The following is a 14,586-nucleotide window of genomic DNA, read 5'->3' as shown; positions in this document are numbered from 1 at the left end:
CCTTCCTTCCTTTTTTTCTCTCTCTCTTTCTTTCTCTCTCTCTTTCTTTTTTTTCTTCCTTCCTTCCTTTCTTTCTTTCTTCTTTTTTTTTCTTACTTCTCTGGGCTTCAGTTTCTTTTATAAAGTGAGGAGAATGAATTAAATGAACCATAAGGCTCTTCGAGTAGATTTTATGAAAATATCAATTAGTTCCACTGGACTAGGACAATACCAGTTTATTAAATTACAAACAACGATCATTTCAATTACACACATTTATATAAAACTCATAAAGTGTGTACACAGACTGTGTGCATTATGGAGAAACCTAAGAATCACCTAGTCTAGTGATTCCCAAGCTTCAGTCATTCATATCACATCTTTATGATTTTTGTCATGTTTGTGTACCACCAGCAGTATTATTTAATGTTGTTTTCTACACTGACTTGATTTCTTAAAATCTTAAAAATACCTATCTTAGGCTCATTCTAAACAATAAAATTAATGAAGTCACAGAGTTGATATGCTAGATATGTCTCTAATAAGTTTTCATTTATGTATCTCTTAAAATGAACTTATGTTCCTATACTTGGGGAATACATACTATATTTTGGAAAACATTGCTCTGGTTCTTCATTCAGATGTGGAAACTAAAGGTTGGAAAGATTAAATAATTTTCTTTTCACAAAGCTGGTTACCATGGAAGCATGACCAGGAGCCACCTCCCCTGATGCTGTCACAGTTAGTCGGATGCAGAACTGTGGCTAAAATCCAGGTTATCTCACTTATATACCAGGCTTGTTTCCACCTCACCATGCTGCTCCCACAGTTGCCATTATGATCTAAATATCCATGTTGTTTAATAGAGATGGGACTAGAATCCAGATCTTTCTTAAGTCTCCTAAATTATAGTAATAAAAATTCTTGTGGATGAGTCACTTAATATCTCTGGCTTTGAGTGCCCTTATTGAGATAATAATTCCTGTTCTGCCTCCTGCCACGTGGGGAGAAAGGTAGTAGCTACCATCAACTAAGCACTTTCTAGGCCCTTTTCTGGATTATTTTGTTTCATCCTCATGCCACTATTATGAGGAGATGGGAGCAGATGATTTGTCAGGGGCTTGTCTGCTCTGAAATGTTATTCTTCTAACAGGGTAAACACGAGTTTGCTTATCCAAAGGAGTATGTGTGTACAAAAGGAGCATAAATATTCTAACTTTATGATATTCCAGATAGTCCCACTGAATAAAGTAAACTCAAATCAAGAAAAGCTTATAAAATGAAAAAAAAAATAATGGTTTTGGATTTCCCATCAGACATTTGTGTCCTATATAATGAGTTTCCTCCAGGTAGACTCATCATGTGACCATCTTGGATCTCCTAACCTAAGCTTAGAAGCTGTCTACCGTCTGTAAGACAGGCATACTTACCTGTCCCAATGACATCATAAAGCTGCTTTGAGCACAAGTGAGGTAATGGATGTGAACAGCTATGAGAAAGTTAAAGTGCCCCACCGAGTTGAGAAACCTTTGCCACAGGGACCTGTTCCTTGATGGGGGGAAAATGCTGTTGCTCATCAAAGAAGGTAACCTTGGATAGAGGGAGCTCCCAGGTAGCTTATCTTAGCCCTGAACCCTCTCCAGTCCTCATTTCTGTAATTTTTTTTTCTGTCCTAGATTTACTATTCTGAAGGTGGACAAGCTGCAGCTATCGGACGATTTAAAGATCGAATTGTAGTGTCCAACGAGCCAGATAACGCATCCATCACTATTTTGTATATGCAACCAGCAGATAGTGGCATCTACACCTGTGATGTTAACAACCCCCCTGATTTTAATGGCAACAATCAAGGCATCCTCACAGTCAGTGTGTTAGGTATGGACAATTTTTATGCCTTTCCTTGGACCAATTTAGGACACTGAATGAACCAGGGCAGTGGGTCATGGTGACAATTAAGTCCCAGGGGTAAATATCCTCCCTGCTCCTTCAATTATTGGGGAACTAGAGACATACCCTCTGACCCAACCCGTATAGCAACACTGAGAAATCACTCAGAAAACATGCTGAAACAAATGTCAAACCAAAACGGGTGCCAAAATGACAGAGCAATAGATGATCCAACCTCCAGGGATCCTTATCTCTGAAGGATAAAATGAGAACACTAACTGATCACTAGCAACTTTTCCAGAGGAGACTTCCAGTTGAAGCCAGTCCTACTGCCAATGTATCACCTTTCCTAAGTCAGCCACAACTCCCAACATTAAAGCATTCTTTTGAATAAAGACAGGAGGGTCCCTTTTTAAAATGCTAATACTATTTAGATCGTTTTTTAGATTTGGCACACAAGTGCAATCATATAGTTTTTGTCTTTCTCTGCCTGACTTATTCCACTTAGCATAGTACTCTCTAGTTTCATCCATATTCTTGTAGATAGAAAGGTTTCATTCTTTTTTATTGTTGAGTAATATTCTATTGTGTATATATACACCACATCTTCTTTATCCATTAATCTATTGATGGACCAAAACAAAAATAGTTTCATGGAAACAGAGAACAAACTAATGGTTGCCAGAAAGGAGGGCGGGGAATGGGTGAAAAAGTGAAGAGGAATTAGAGTTATAAACTTCCAGTTATAAAATAAGCCAGGGAGATGCTTATTTATTAACCACAGGGAATACAGTCAGTAATATTGTAATAACTTGGCATTTTGACAGATAGGTGGTTACTAGACTTAGTGTGTGATCACATCACAATGCATATAAATGTCAAATCACTATTTTGTACACCTGAAACTAATCTACTATTGTATGTCAAGAATTAAACATTTTCTTAAAGGTTAACTCTATTTGGCAAAAGGACCATATGTTAAGCCAGAGTTGGAAATTAATTCATGTATATACGAATATTCATTATGTGACATTGGGCAAGTCATATCCACTCTTTAAATAAATTTGGAGTGGTTCATTTATGCAATATTTATTGAGTGCCTACTTTGCACCAAGAGCCATGAGGCATGTGATGGAGGCATGGTTTCTGCTCTTGGAGAGATCACAATTTGGGAGATTTCTAGGGCTCCTTTCAACCTCTGTTTGAGAGGACAATGGGAGTTTTGCTCCCATCTGTCAGCCTAGCTGTTTCTGTCCGCAGACCTTCAGAAATACTGAAGGGAGGGATGAAAGGGCTGTCAACCCTCACCAACTAACTAGTTGAGCTAAAGGCTCTCCCACTTCTAAGTAATCCCAAATGAAGCTAACCTAGTCATTACTTCTCTCGAGCTGTTTACATCCATCACAAGAAAGGAGGAACTAGATCAAATCAATGACTTGATAGTTGAGTAGCCTGGAAAAGCAGCAATTGATAACAAGGTACACACTTGGAATAACTGTCCAGAGTTGTCTGTGCTTGCCACTCAGGTGATGCCAAAAATGTACCAGCTATTTACTGTGAGGTTTGCTATTACAACTACCCACCTGGAGAAGGGGGAAAGGTTATCAAGAGATGATTTTTAAGAGCAGGGTAGCTCAATCAGGTTTTTATTTAGCTGAGCCCTGTGCTAGGCATTCAGGTACCAGGGAAGATGAGAAGCATACACAAACCCTTTCCTGGGAGAGTTGATGTTCCCGTTTGGAAGACTAGTCATTTACATGGGAACCAAATGGTCTGGTCTAGAAGCTAACACATCAGGCTGGAGCCTGAAGACCTAGGTTCTAGGTCTTACTCGGTCAGCCATTTGATGACCTCAGGCAACCAGTCCATCTTGGTCTGACCATTTTGAGATGGAGTTGTAACCCTTGCTCTGTCTTTGCAAGTTTACTATGAGAACCAAACAATATACTGGAGATTCAGTGTTCGAAGAAATTGAGGGATTAGTCCCCTAATGGTTTTCTGTTGCTTCCTGGCTCTGGGTTGTCCTTATGACCAGAAACAACCTAAAGAAACCAAGTTTCTTTATTTCCGAGCTTGGAAATAGCCCTGAGATGGACAGGAATGTTAATATTTTTTTAATGTAAAGTTCAGAGAATCCCTAATCAACTTTCATAAGAAGCTAAGGGTAATTTCCTCTCCAAGTTGTTCTTTTTCCATGACTCTTTGGGTCAGTTGTTCCTGCATTGACTGTGCCATGACTTTTCCTTAAGCATACAGGACCCAGGCAAGGTAAGAGGCAGAAGGGTCTATGAATTTCCTTGTTTGTTTGGGAATTCTCAAAAATTATATTTTTATTAGTTGAGCTGAGAACAAAGGCATTCCACAAACTGCTTTCTAGAAATTTTGAGACTGATAATTTTCTCTAAAAATTTCAGAGGCTGTTTACAGTTATCAAATTCCATTGCATATGAGTGACTGTTCTGCTTATCCTGACAGAGGGGTGAGGCATGGTGGGGTCAAGTGGGTTAGGGAGGCCAGTAGTGGAGAGGGGTGTCCATATTTCTTTAAAGATCACTCTTCCTGTCAATGCATCTTTCAGGGACATTTTATTACCCAGTGATGGACATTGATCCCATGCATTCATTAATGCATAAACTCACTCATTCATGCATAAATTCATTCGATAAACCCTGAAAACATGTCCAGTTACTGTGCTAGGCAATAGAGATGGAAAGATGTAAAAGATAGGGTCCCGGCCCTCCAAAAGTTCGGAGTCTAGTGAGTGAGGCAAATATATAACAAAAGCTTATAGTGGAGGTAGGAGAGAAGAACTGGGAGACAGAGGGGAAATGGCTAGAAGCAGCATGGGGAAACTGGAGAAGGCTTCCTGGAGAAAGTGACTCTTTCACTGAATCTTGAAAGTTGTACAAGAATGTGCAAAGTAGAAAAGGGGCTGAGATGGCAGGACATGATTTAGGTGAAGGAAAGAGCAATGAGCAAAGGCCCAGATGGTTTGAACAACCATTTATTTGAGAGACTTCCATTAAGTATGACAGCCTTGGAAAATGAATCTCTGAAAAATACCCAGCGAAAGTTTGAATAATTATTTTGTATGCATTTGGAATGAGCATCATTTTCCTTCTGCAATTTGGCACACAAAAAGAAAATGATGAATTTAGTGAGGATCTGAGAACACACTGAAGCATTTTAATTTATTTTCTGAGGTGAACCTCTTCCTGCCCACCCCAATTCTGTTGAAAGCAATAAAGCTAAATGGTAGATCAATGGCTTTGACAGTAAACATCTAAGTTCTACTGGGGACTTTAACTGCATAAAGGAGAAAAATGTGTTCATTAATCGATCAATCAATAAATCAATCAATCAAATGCCTATCTGGGTTTGATTTCGGACTCAGGAAATGAATGCAAGTCATTCCAGGTCTGTTATTTAGTTCAATTCCTGGTGTTGGACTTTGTGATGAAGCACCTCATTTAATTTTCTGTTCAGATTGCTCTATTCTGCTGTAAAGGCTATAAAATCACCATGTTTAAAAAAAAATGCAGTATCTGAATCTAGTGATAGTTACAATGAACTTTCAGTTAAATAGCTTTGTTTAGGGTAGGCAGACCTAACGAGTTTTTCCCAGCTGAGAAAATTAGTGATAAGAAAGAGAGAGTAAAGAGATAAAGAGAAAAATACTTATTCTAATTAAAAGACACCTGTTTAAAAGATAGGGAGGGTGAAGTGCTTTGAAGAGCTCCAGTTATATCCATCCGTTTTCTTGCTCATGTGTACAGTGGGTTAGAATCAAAGATGGGAAAATTAACTTTAGTAGCAAGCTATAAAATGTGGCAGCAGAAATTAGTCCTGCTCGTAGCCAACAGCAAATCCATGTGTAAGGCTCTGTAGACATGATTTTATTTACATAAATACAATATATTTGGATTTGCTGGAGATTGGATAGTCTCTTGTTCACATTTTGCAGATGGGTCAAATGAGGTTTGGCTAAGTTAGGTTACTTGCCTAAACACATCCAGGATAAAGTTGCAAAGCCAGTATTCTGTATGGATGCAGAGCTCTGTTCTTAACTGCTACCTCCCAAGTAAGAGCTGGAGAGCTGGGCAATCCAGAGCATCTAAGGTCTAACTTGTCTAAGTTAGAGAATCAATGCCTTTGGAGGGTTTTTAACCCAAATTAAGACAAGGAAGGTGAGTTGAAAGTATTGACATTCAGATCCTTATCTTTCTGTCAGACTATGGTTAAAAAAAGGTACAAGCAGTAAGATTGAATGAGGAGATTCAGATTTTCAGTTTCCTATAAGACTTCTTTATTGAGGTGTTTCACAAGCAGCTAAAATGCTGTGTCCCAAACTGACCTCAATCGTGCCTCTTCCTCCTCCTCACTCTTTCCCCAAAACTCTGCTCCTCCTCCTGTATTCTTTATCTCAGAGGATGTTGGCAAGCTCATGTTCCCATCACGAACCCCATCATCTTCCTCATGTCCCATATCCAGTTAGTTCTCAAGTACTGTTGACTTGTTAGTACTTCTTGAATCTGTCTCCTCCTCTCCCTTGTTTCAGGCATCCCCAGAGCCACAGTAATCCAGGTAAAATATTAAAATGGCCATCATCCCTCCCTTACTTAAATTCCTTCCGTGGTCCTCCTGCTTTCAGTATAAAATACGTGAAATACAAAGCCCTCCAAGCTATGGTCTCCTCTTTCACCACTCCCTACACCCCACTTCAGAACTGTGTCACAATTACTTTTTAATTTCTGGTGCCCTAGACCAGTGCCAGGCACACAGAAGGCATTCAAGTGTTTACTTATGGAGTGAAAAAGTAAAAAACGAATGATGATTTCACCACTCTGTAGCACGCCCTACCCCCAAATGGGCTTCCCCTATCAATGACTGACAAAGGCAAATTGAAACCCTCCAACCATTGTGTGCAAACCCCCAGAAGAATAAATGGCAAAAATGACTCATAAAGGAAAAAGAAAAAGAAAAATATGACACAATACAGCATTTTTTTAAAAGAAAAAATAACAATCTATCTCAAAGTATTTAAGGGTTCTATTCTCCTTTAAAACTGTGCTTCAAGAGTATAAACTATACTCCTAATTGTTTTAGTGTTTGCTTACATTTGATTGTTTTTTTAAAAGCCATATTTTAAGACACAATGTGGAAATTCATGGTTATGAATCTGCGGAGGAGGCAGACAGAAGAAACACTATTAGAATGTTAATGGCTTGGTGACTGGAAGGTCCCTGCATCTGAAGTGCTCTACTTCCATCTAGTGGTATAAACAGAAAACTGCCAAAATAAGTTTTTAAAATTAAAAAAAAAAAAGCGCACAAAAACAAAATGAAAGTGAGGAAGTGACTGCAATTGTTACAGGCTGTCATTCATCCTATAAGGTTTTTACTCTTTATCATTGCTTTACAGTCAAACCTTCTAAGCCCTTTTGCAGCATTCAAGGAATACCAGAAACTGGCCGTCCTATATCTCTTTCTTGCCTTTCGGTGCTTGGAACACCTTCCCCTGTGTACCACTGGTATAAACTTGAAGGAAGAGACATCATCCCAGTGAAAGGAAGATTCGGTAGGTATAGTCCTCAGCAGCCCCTGGCAAGGCATGGTGTGTGTGATAGCTGACAACATATATATGTGGCCTACTGCTCATCTTTACAATTTAATCTTCTATTTTCCTGGGAAAGGAATGTAAAAAAAAAATGTCTCTCTCCTAACAAGATGATTGTCATCTGGTCTTAACCCCAACTTCTAAAAGTCAAGCCTAGTTTTGGAGAGAATGGCATGGTCCTAGGTGGGCTACCTTTGGAATAGTCGCCAAGGATCTAATTGGACCCTGGACATCTCAAGAAAGGGAGGTTGATATGAAGAAGTGGGTGGGAATTGAAGATCTGCTACACTGACACAATCTGTACCTACATAAAATATTTCAAATGTCTATATCCTGGTTTTGACAGATCCAGTCACCGGTACTTTGGTTATTGGAAATCTGACTAATTTTGAAGAAGGTTATTACCAGTGCACTGCGATCAACAACCTTGGCAATAGTTCCTGTGAAATCGATCTAACTGCTTCACGTGAGTTGACCACACAATTTTAACAGTTCCTCCTTAAGTCAAGTATCCTGGGCCTGCCAACCAAGTAAATTAATTAACATCCCTGGTTAATACTTCCTGCCTCTCTGGAGATTTTGGTGCTTTATTTATAGGTTGAAATGATTAATTATTGTCCTAATATCTAATGCTTACATGATAGTTGATATGTACAACACACTGCCCTAAACAGTTTACAAAAATTTATTTAATCCTCACAAAATCTCAAGAGTAGGTATTACTATTTAATAAATAAAACAACAGCCTCATTGATAGTACCAGGCTGGATTTTCCTTGTTATGCTGTTGGTAAATCCAGGTAAAACTGTAGCAATCTATGTCTAACACAGAGCTCACAAACTTTCCAATTCTTAACTAATTTGCTAAGATCTGCCTCTAATAATAATAACAAAAAGAGCACTCGTACCTACAGTCACAGCAGCTAATATGTGGAGCACAAATTATGTGCCAGGCACTCAGCCGTGTGCTGAGAGCACTATCTCACTCAATCTTCCAACCACCCTTTCTAGGAGGCAGAATATATTGTTAGCCTCGTTTTACTTAAAAGGAAACTGAAGTTCAGGGCAGTGAGTGACTTGCCCAAGATCATCCAGTTAGTGACTGGCTGTGCCAGGATGCTTCTAAATCTCAACCTTCCAGTTTAAAGGCACTTAGTTACTAAGCATAGACTTGAGGGCCTGGGATCGTCAAATTGGGCCAGTCAGGGGCAAGCTCTTACAAAGGGATATCTTGCAACACCTCTCAAAGATCACTTTAATAACAGGATAATGTTATCTATTAATTTTTTCTAACTTATTTTGAATCTGTGGTTTTAATATGTACCTTATGCAGGGTGGCCCATTCCACTGGATTATTGCTCTACTATGAAGCTTTCTTCCTTGTATTTGTCCTGAATCCAACATTTTCCAGCTCTAGGTTGCTCATTCATTTTCATATAATTTTCAGCTATTTTCCAAAGTGAAGAAATCTCACCTTTTTGGTCTTTCCTTTTCTGTATTCCTATTGTGTCCTCGGTCCCTTGATCATTTCTGTTGTTTTTCTCTAGATCTTTGTCAAACCCTTTTTGCCTTTCCAGAGGTACAATTGTACTGTGGATGTAGAAACTTTTAGGACTTGCACTTGAGCCTTGCTTCCTTTTGAATCCTCTTTCCGATGATGTTGGCATTTGGCTTCTTTCCTTCCTTCCTTTCTTCCTGTCCCCCTCCTTCCTAAAATATTCACTGAATATCTGCTATATGCCAGAGACTGTCCTAGGTGATAAAGATATAGAAGTTGATAAGATATACGTCTTACAATCAAGGATCTTACAGTTTAGATAGAGGGACAAACAAACACTAAAATATGTTAAATGCTATAATAGAGGTCTGCACACGGTAGTATATAGGATACTAAAGAAGAAACAATCAATTACACTTATAGAACCAGGACCAGCTTTACCAATGAAGTGCTATTGGATCTTGAAGGGACTTGGAAAGGCTGTTTCTTTATCTTTAAAACAGGAGTGAAGGTGAAAGTCAGTTGAAGGATGGCAGTAGAGCAGCAGGCTTAGAAGTGCATCCAGTTCATGCTGGGGGAGGAAGATGGAGGATTTCAGAAGAGACGTCTTTGAGGGGTGGGGGAAAGAAACCAATAGATTATCTGATGTGTCTGAATCTATTAAGAGGAGTTTAACAATTTTGCTGGAGAGTTGGAGATTAGTGATAATACATTTTTTAAATGTATTTTAAAAAATGAGGTACTTACTATCCTCAAGGAAAAATTTTAAATGTTGTATAAGATCATAATATACGCCATGTTCTGCAGCTGTGAACGATATTTACATAGTCATAATACTGCAAACTTGGATTTAACTACAACTTGTGCTATAACTATATTAGGAGAATGTGGCAGGGTGTGAGAGGAACGATATAAGATAGTTAAATTTTCAACTTCTAGAGTAGGAAGTCAATAGAAAATGACAAAAATTGGAAAAGGCAGGAGGTATCAGAACAAACATAATGGAAACAAGGGGGCAAATTCCAAAAGATTAAAAAACAAAAAGACTTAAGAACAGTTGCCTCTAGTGAATGGAACTCAGAAATGGGGGACCTCTGTTTTCTTGTTAGAAGTCTAACAGAACTGTTTGTCTTTCTAAGTTATGCATATGCATCGTTTTAATCATTAAAAAAAAAGTTAAAAGAATAATCAGGCAATTCAACTAGTCTTTTGTCTCAAAATATAAAACATTCATCTTTATTTGAGGGAAGGCAGAAGGGGATGGGCCTGCCTGGAACCCAAACATAGCCTCTTGAGGACAATACCTCAGTACTTTAAGGTCTGGTGCTCAGGTGAATTGTCTCACACTCATTAAGATTCTCCATACACTGATCTAGGCACTTGTTTATGAAAATCGGTATGTCCTTTTCCAATGGCCAGAATGCATGAAGCTCCATGGTGAACATGGAATTTGTGGGAGAGGTTTTTAGGGACCTACTTCACCTATGCTCTGGGAAAGCCTGGTAAAATGTCCCTTCCTATAACGGGTCACTTCTCTGGTTACCAGATTGCAGCTCCATAGTGTCTTTCTCAGCGACCAAACAAATGTACACTGAAGACTCACTTTTCTAAACCTCGTTTTTAAAGAGACCCCGCCTCCCACAAGTTGGCATTTTTTTTTAGTTTATGTGTATAAATAAATGTGAATGTGTAAGCTACACAGTTGAGCCAGGCATCTTTCTTCCACTACTATGAGTCTAACTGGCAGAGTTCAAGGTTTTCCCATGCTCCCAGCCTATACAAGTCTCTTTCCCCCTATATGAATGCCCCAAATAGTCCTACTGGTCACAAATGCACATGTATGAAGCAGACATATGTTCCACTTTACTAACCAGCTGCTTATATCCTCCAGATCCAGAAGTTGGAATCATTATTGGGGCCTTGGTAGGTACCTTGGCGGGTGCTGCCATTGTCACTTCTGTGGTGTGCTTCGCAAGGAGCAAGGCAAAAACAAAGAGGAAAGAAAGGAAGAGAAATTCTAAAACCACTGCAGAACTCGAGTAAGACCTTATTTTGTTGTCTTTACTTGAATATGGACATTTCTCAGGCATATATCTTTTCAGTCAGCTCTTCCTAAGCACTCCTTTTAGGATATTGGGGATATCTTTCTGCTCACCCTCACTGCTTTTATAAAAGAATGATGATGGCTACGGTTTACTGAGCACTGTGTGCCGGACTCTGTTCTAAGCACTTTACACCAACTCATTTAACTACCACAACCATTCTTTTAGGTCTAAGAAAAAATTCTTTTGTCATATTAATATACTTGTATTTCTGCTAACTCAGTCATAAAATATAATTTTTAATACTTTTCATTATGAAAAAGGGGCCCATGAAGGTAAAAGTGCCTAGACCAATAGAAGTCAGAATGAGACCCTGCCCATAGTCCATGCTCTTGCCCACTCTCTTTCTTCTCGAATGTATATCACACTTGTTCATTTGTTCATCTGTCCATTTATATGCTTCCACAACTATGTATTGGGTACCAACCAGGTGCCAAGTATTGTGCTAGATGAAGTCGGAGCTAGATGCACCTGAGACATGGATTTGGCCCTCGAAGACTTTATTAAATCTTTAGAACATTTCTTCCTGATAGCAGTTTTCTCATCTTTTAAATACTGATTTTTCTCTCTTGAATTCTCATAATATTGTTGAGACACAACCTTTCTGTACCCAAAATGGAGACACGTAGTCTGACAGTGAGACAGAATACCACAAATCACAGAAGTCCTGAACAGACTGGGACCTGGTCACTGAAGCTACAGAGCCTATGACTCCATGTGAAATGTCGAACCTTAACAGTCTTCCCTGGGCATTCTTCCTGCAGACCAATGACAAAGGTAAACCAAGGTACAGAGTTCGAGACGATGCCATCTGAGGACGTTATCCAACTAGAATCAACTCTGCCACCTTCCTTCCATGAGACTGATTCTGACACCATCCTGGGGCCAGATCATGAGCCTATCCCCAAGCCTGAGCCTGCCTCGGAGCCTGCCCAGGGGCCTGCCCCAAGACCTGAGCCTGTCCAGGTACCTGAGCCGGAGATTGAGGTGGATCCAGAAACCGAGTTGGAGCCAGAGATGGAGCTGGAGCTTGAGCCGGAGCCAGAGCCCGGGATTGTAGTTGAGCCCTTGTGTGATGACGAAAAACAAGTGAATAAGCCATAGGCTGGTAGCCTAAGCACGGTGTTCATCATCACTAAGGAACCCACGACTGGCATTTAGAATTCAGTTGACCTAGCCTCACTCCATTCCGACCAACCCTATTCTAATAAGGGTCTCCTACCATCAATCCAAAATAAACAGGTCAAGATAATTACGAAATCAATGCAAGGGTTCCCGTATTACCACTATAGAATACTTACAATTTCACTAACATGTAAGCATAACTAATAAGGCAACTGATTTCTAACTCAGTTGAAAGTATTCTCACAACACCTGTGTAGTATTTCGGAAAAATTTATTTCTTTATTTTTAGCTACTCTTTGTTACATTCCATATGCACACATGACAAGGTGGCATTAATTGGATTCAATATTATTTCTAGGATTAGTTCAGGGCTTCCTATTTCCATATTGACTACTAAGAAAAGAATTCACCAGCATTGTCTCATAGATTGGAAAAAAAAATTCTAAAAGATTCTGGAGGAGACTACGTAAAGGATACATATTGATTGATGCATAGCATTTAAAGCTAGATCTTAAAATTAATGCTTCATTTATCATATTGGATTTCCTAAGGAACCACCCTGCTATTCGATATATGAGTATAGCAATTTTTTAATCCAATTTTTAATATGAAATAATGTACAGGCAAACAATTCCAAATACAATTTTCATTCAGTGAATACAAAATGTTGATATCATAGGTGATATTCAATTTGGCTTTGCATAAGCTATTTTGTTATCACTGGGTCTCATGCTATCTACTTTGGAAGGGCCAGACTAGGAAACTCTCTAAACACTTGAGATCAATTTTAGATAATCTAAACTAATTAATTTGTTTTACTGTTGGGGTATTCCACATTAAAAAAGAGATACCAAATATGAACTAAAATGCACTGATATCGCCTCTTCTTCACCTATTAAAAAACTCTTCCATTGATCACATTTCACCCACATCACACCTTGAAGAAATTTACAGGTAGACTGTTTCATTTGTGTAATCAATCAAATTTTAAATCTTATTTTAAGGTTCAATAAATAATTTTCAATAAAATCTTATTTTAATGATCCTAAGGTAAATCTTTTATAAACAACTTTATTGACATTTACTTTATGTACAATAAACTGCACCTATTTCAAGTGTACAATTCGATGAGTTTTGAAAGATGTATACACACATGAAACCACAACAATCTAGAGCATTTCCATTACCCAAAAACGTTTCCTATACCCCTTTGTGCAATTCCACCAACATACTGGATATGGGTTTTCAAGTCTTTGGGGTAAATATCCAGTAGAGGGATTGCTGGATCATATGGTAGATCAATTCTTAGTTTTTTGAGGAAACTCCATACTGTTTTCCATAGTGGCTGTATCAATTTGCAGTCCCACCAGCAGTGTATGAGGGTTCCTTTTTTTCTGCATCTTCTCCAACATTTATTACTCGTTTTGTTCATTATAGCTATTCTAACAGGTGTGAGATGGTGTCTCCTTGTGGTTTTGATTTGCATGTTTGATTTGCATTTCTCTAACAGCTAGCGATGTTGAGCATATTTTCATATGTTTGTCGGCATTTTTGTATGTCCTCTAGGGAAAAGTGTCTGTTCAGGTCCTCTGCCCATTTATTGATTGGATCATTTATTTTGTTGTTGTTGTTGTTGTTGTTGTTATTGAGTTGTATGAGTTCTTTGTATATTTTGTATATTAGCCCCTTATCAGAGGTGTTGCTTGCAAATATATTTTTCCACCCAGATGGTTGTCTCTTACCTTGTTGACAATTTCTTTTGCTGAGCAGAAGCTTTTTAGTTTGATGTAGATCCATTCATTTATTTTTGCTTTTATTTCCCTTGCCTTTCGGGTCAAATTTATAAAATCCTCTTTAAGTCCAAGGTCTTTGAGTTTTCTTCTATGTTTTCTTCTCTGTTTTCTTCTATGCATTTTATTGTTTTATGTCTTATATTCAGGTCCTTAATCCATTTTGAATTAACTTGGGTGTGTGGTGATAGACAACAGTCTAGTTTCATTCTTTTGCAGGTGGCCTTCCAGTTTTCCCAGCACCATTTATTGAAGAGGTTTTCTTTCTCCACTGTATGTTTTTGGATTTTTTTTTTTTGTCAAAAATTATTTGCCCGTATAAATATGTGTTTACTTCGGGAGTCTCGATTCTGTTCCACTGGTCCGTGTGTCTGTTTTCCCGCCAATATCATGCCGTTTTGATTACTGTCGCTTTGTAGTATAATTTGAAGTCAGGCAGAATGATGCCTCCAGTCTCATTCTTTTTTCACAGGATGGCTTTGGCAATTCGGGTCTTTTGTGCTTCCATACAAATCTGATGATTTTTTGTTCTAAATGCCTATGGGAGTTTGATGAGGATTGCATTAAATCTATATAATCCTTTAGGTAAT

The 14,586-nt window shown here is 38.5% G+C and overlaps 1 protein-coding gene across 3 annotated transcripts in view; it reads left to right on the top strand.

The window, feature by feature from the left end:
• The window catches only part of VSIG1 (V-set and immunoglobulin domain containing 1), a 37,909-nt gene extending 24,603 nt beyond the window's left edge, over positions 1-13,306 (top strand). For all 3 annotated transcript variants that reach the window (XM_039879715.1, XM_039879714.1, XM_039879716.1), the window contains 5 exons: positions 1,656-1,854; positions 7,288-7,443; positions 7,829-7,948; positions 10,871-11,018; positions 11,846-13,306. In XM_039879715.1, the coding sequence (XP_039735649.1) occupies positions 1,656-1,854; positions 7,288-7,443; positions 7,829-7,948; positions 10,871-11,018; positions 11,846-12,185 (963 nt within the window). In that variant the 3' untranslated portion in view covers positions 12,186-13,306. The remainder of the gene's footprint in view (positions 1-1,655; positions 1,855-7,287; positions 7,444-7,828; positions 7,949-10,870; positions 11,019-11,845) is intronic.
• The last annotated feature ends 1,280 nt before the right edge of the window (positions 13,307-14,586 follow it).

Source organism: Pteropus medius, unplaced genomic scaffold (genome assembly GCF_902729225.1).
Source record: "Pteropus medius unplaced genomic scaffold, Ma_sr-lr_union100, whole genome shotgun sequence".
Taxonomy (NCBI): domain Eukaryota; kingdom Metazoa; phylum Chordata; class Mammalia; order Chiroptera; family Pteropodidae; genus Pteropus; species Pteropus medius.
This window is presented reverse-complemented; position numbering and strand designations above follow the sequence as displayed.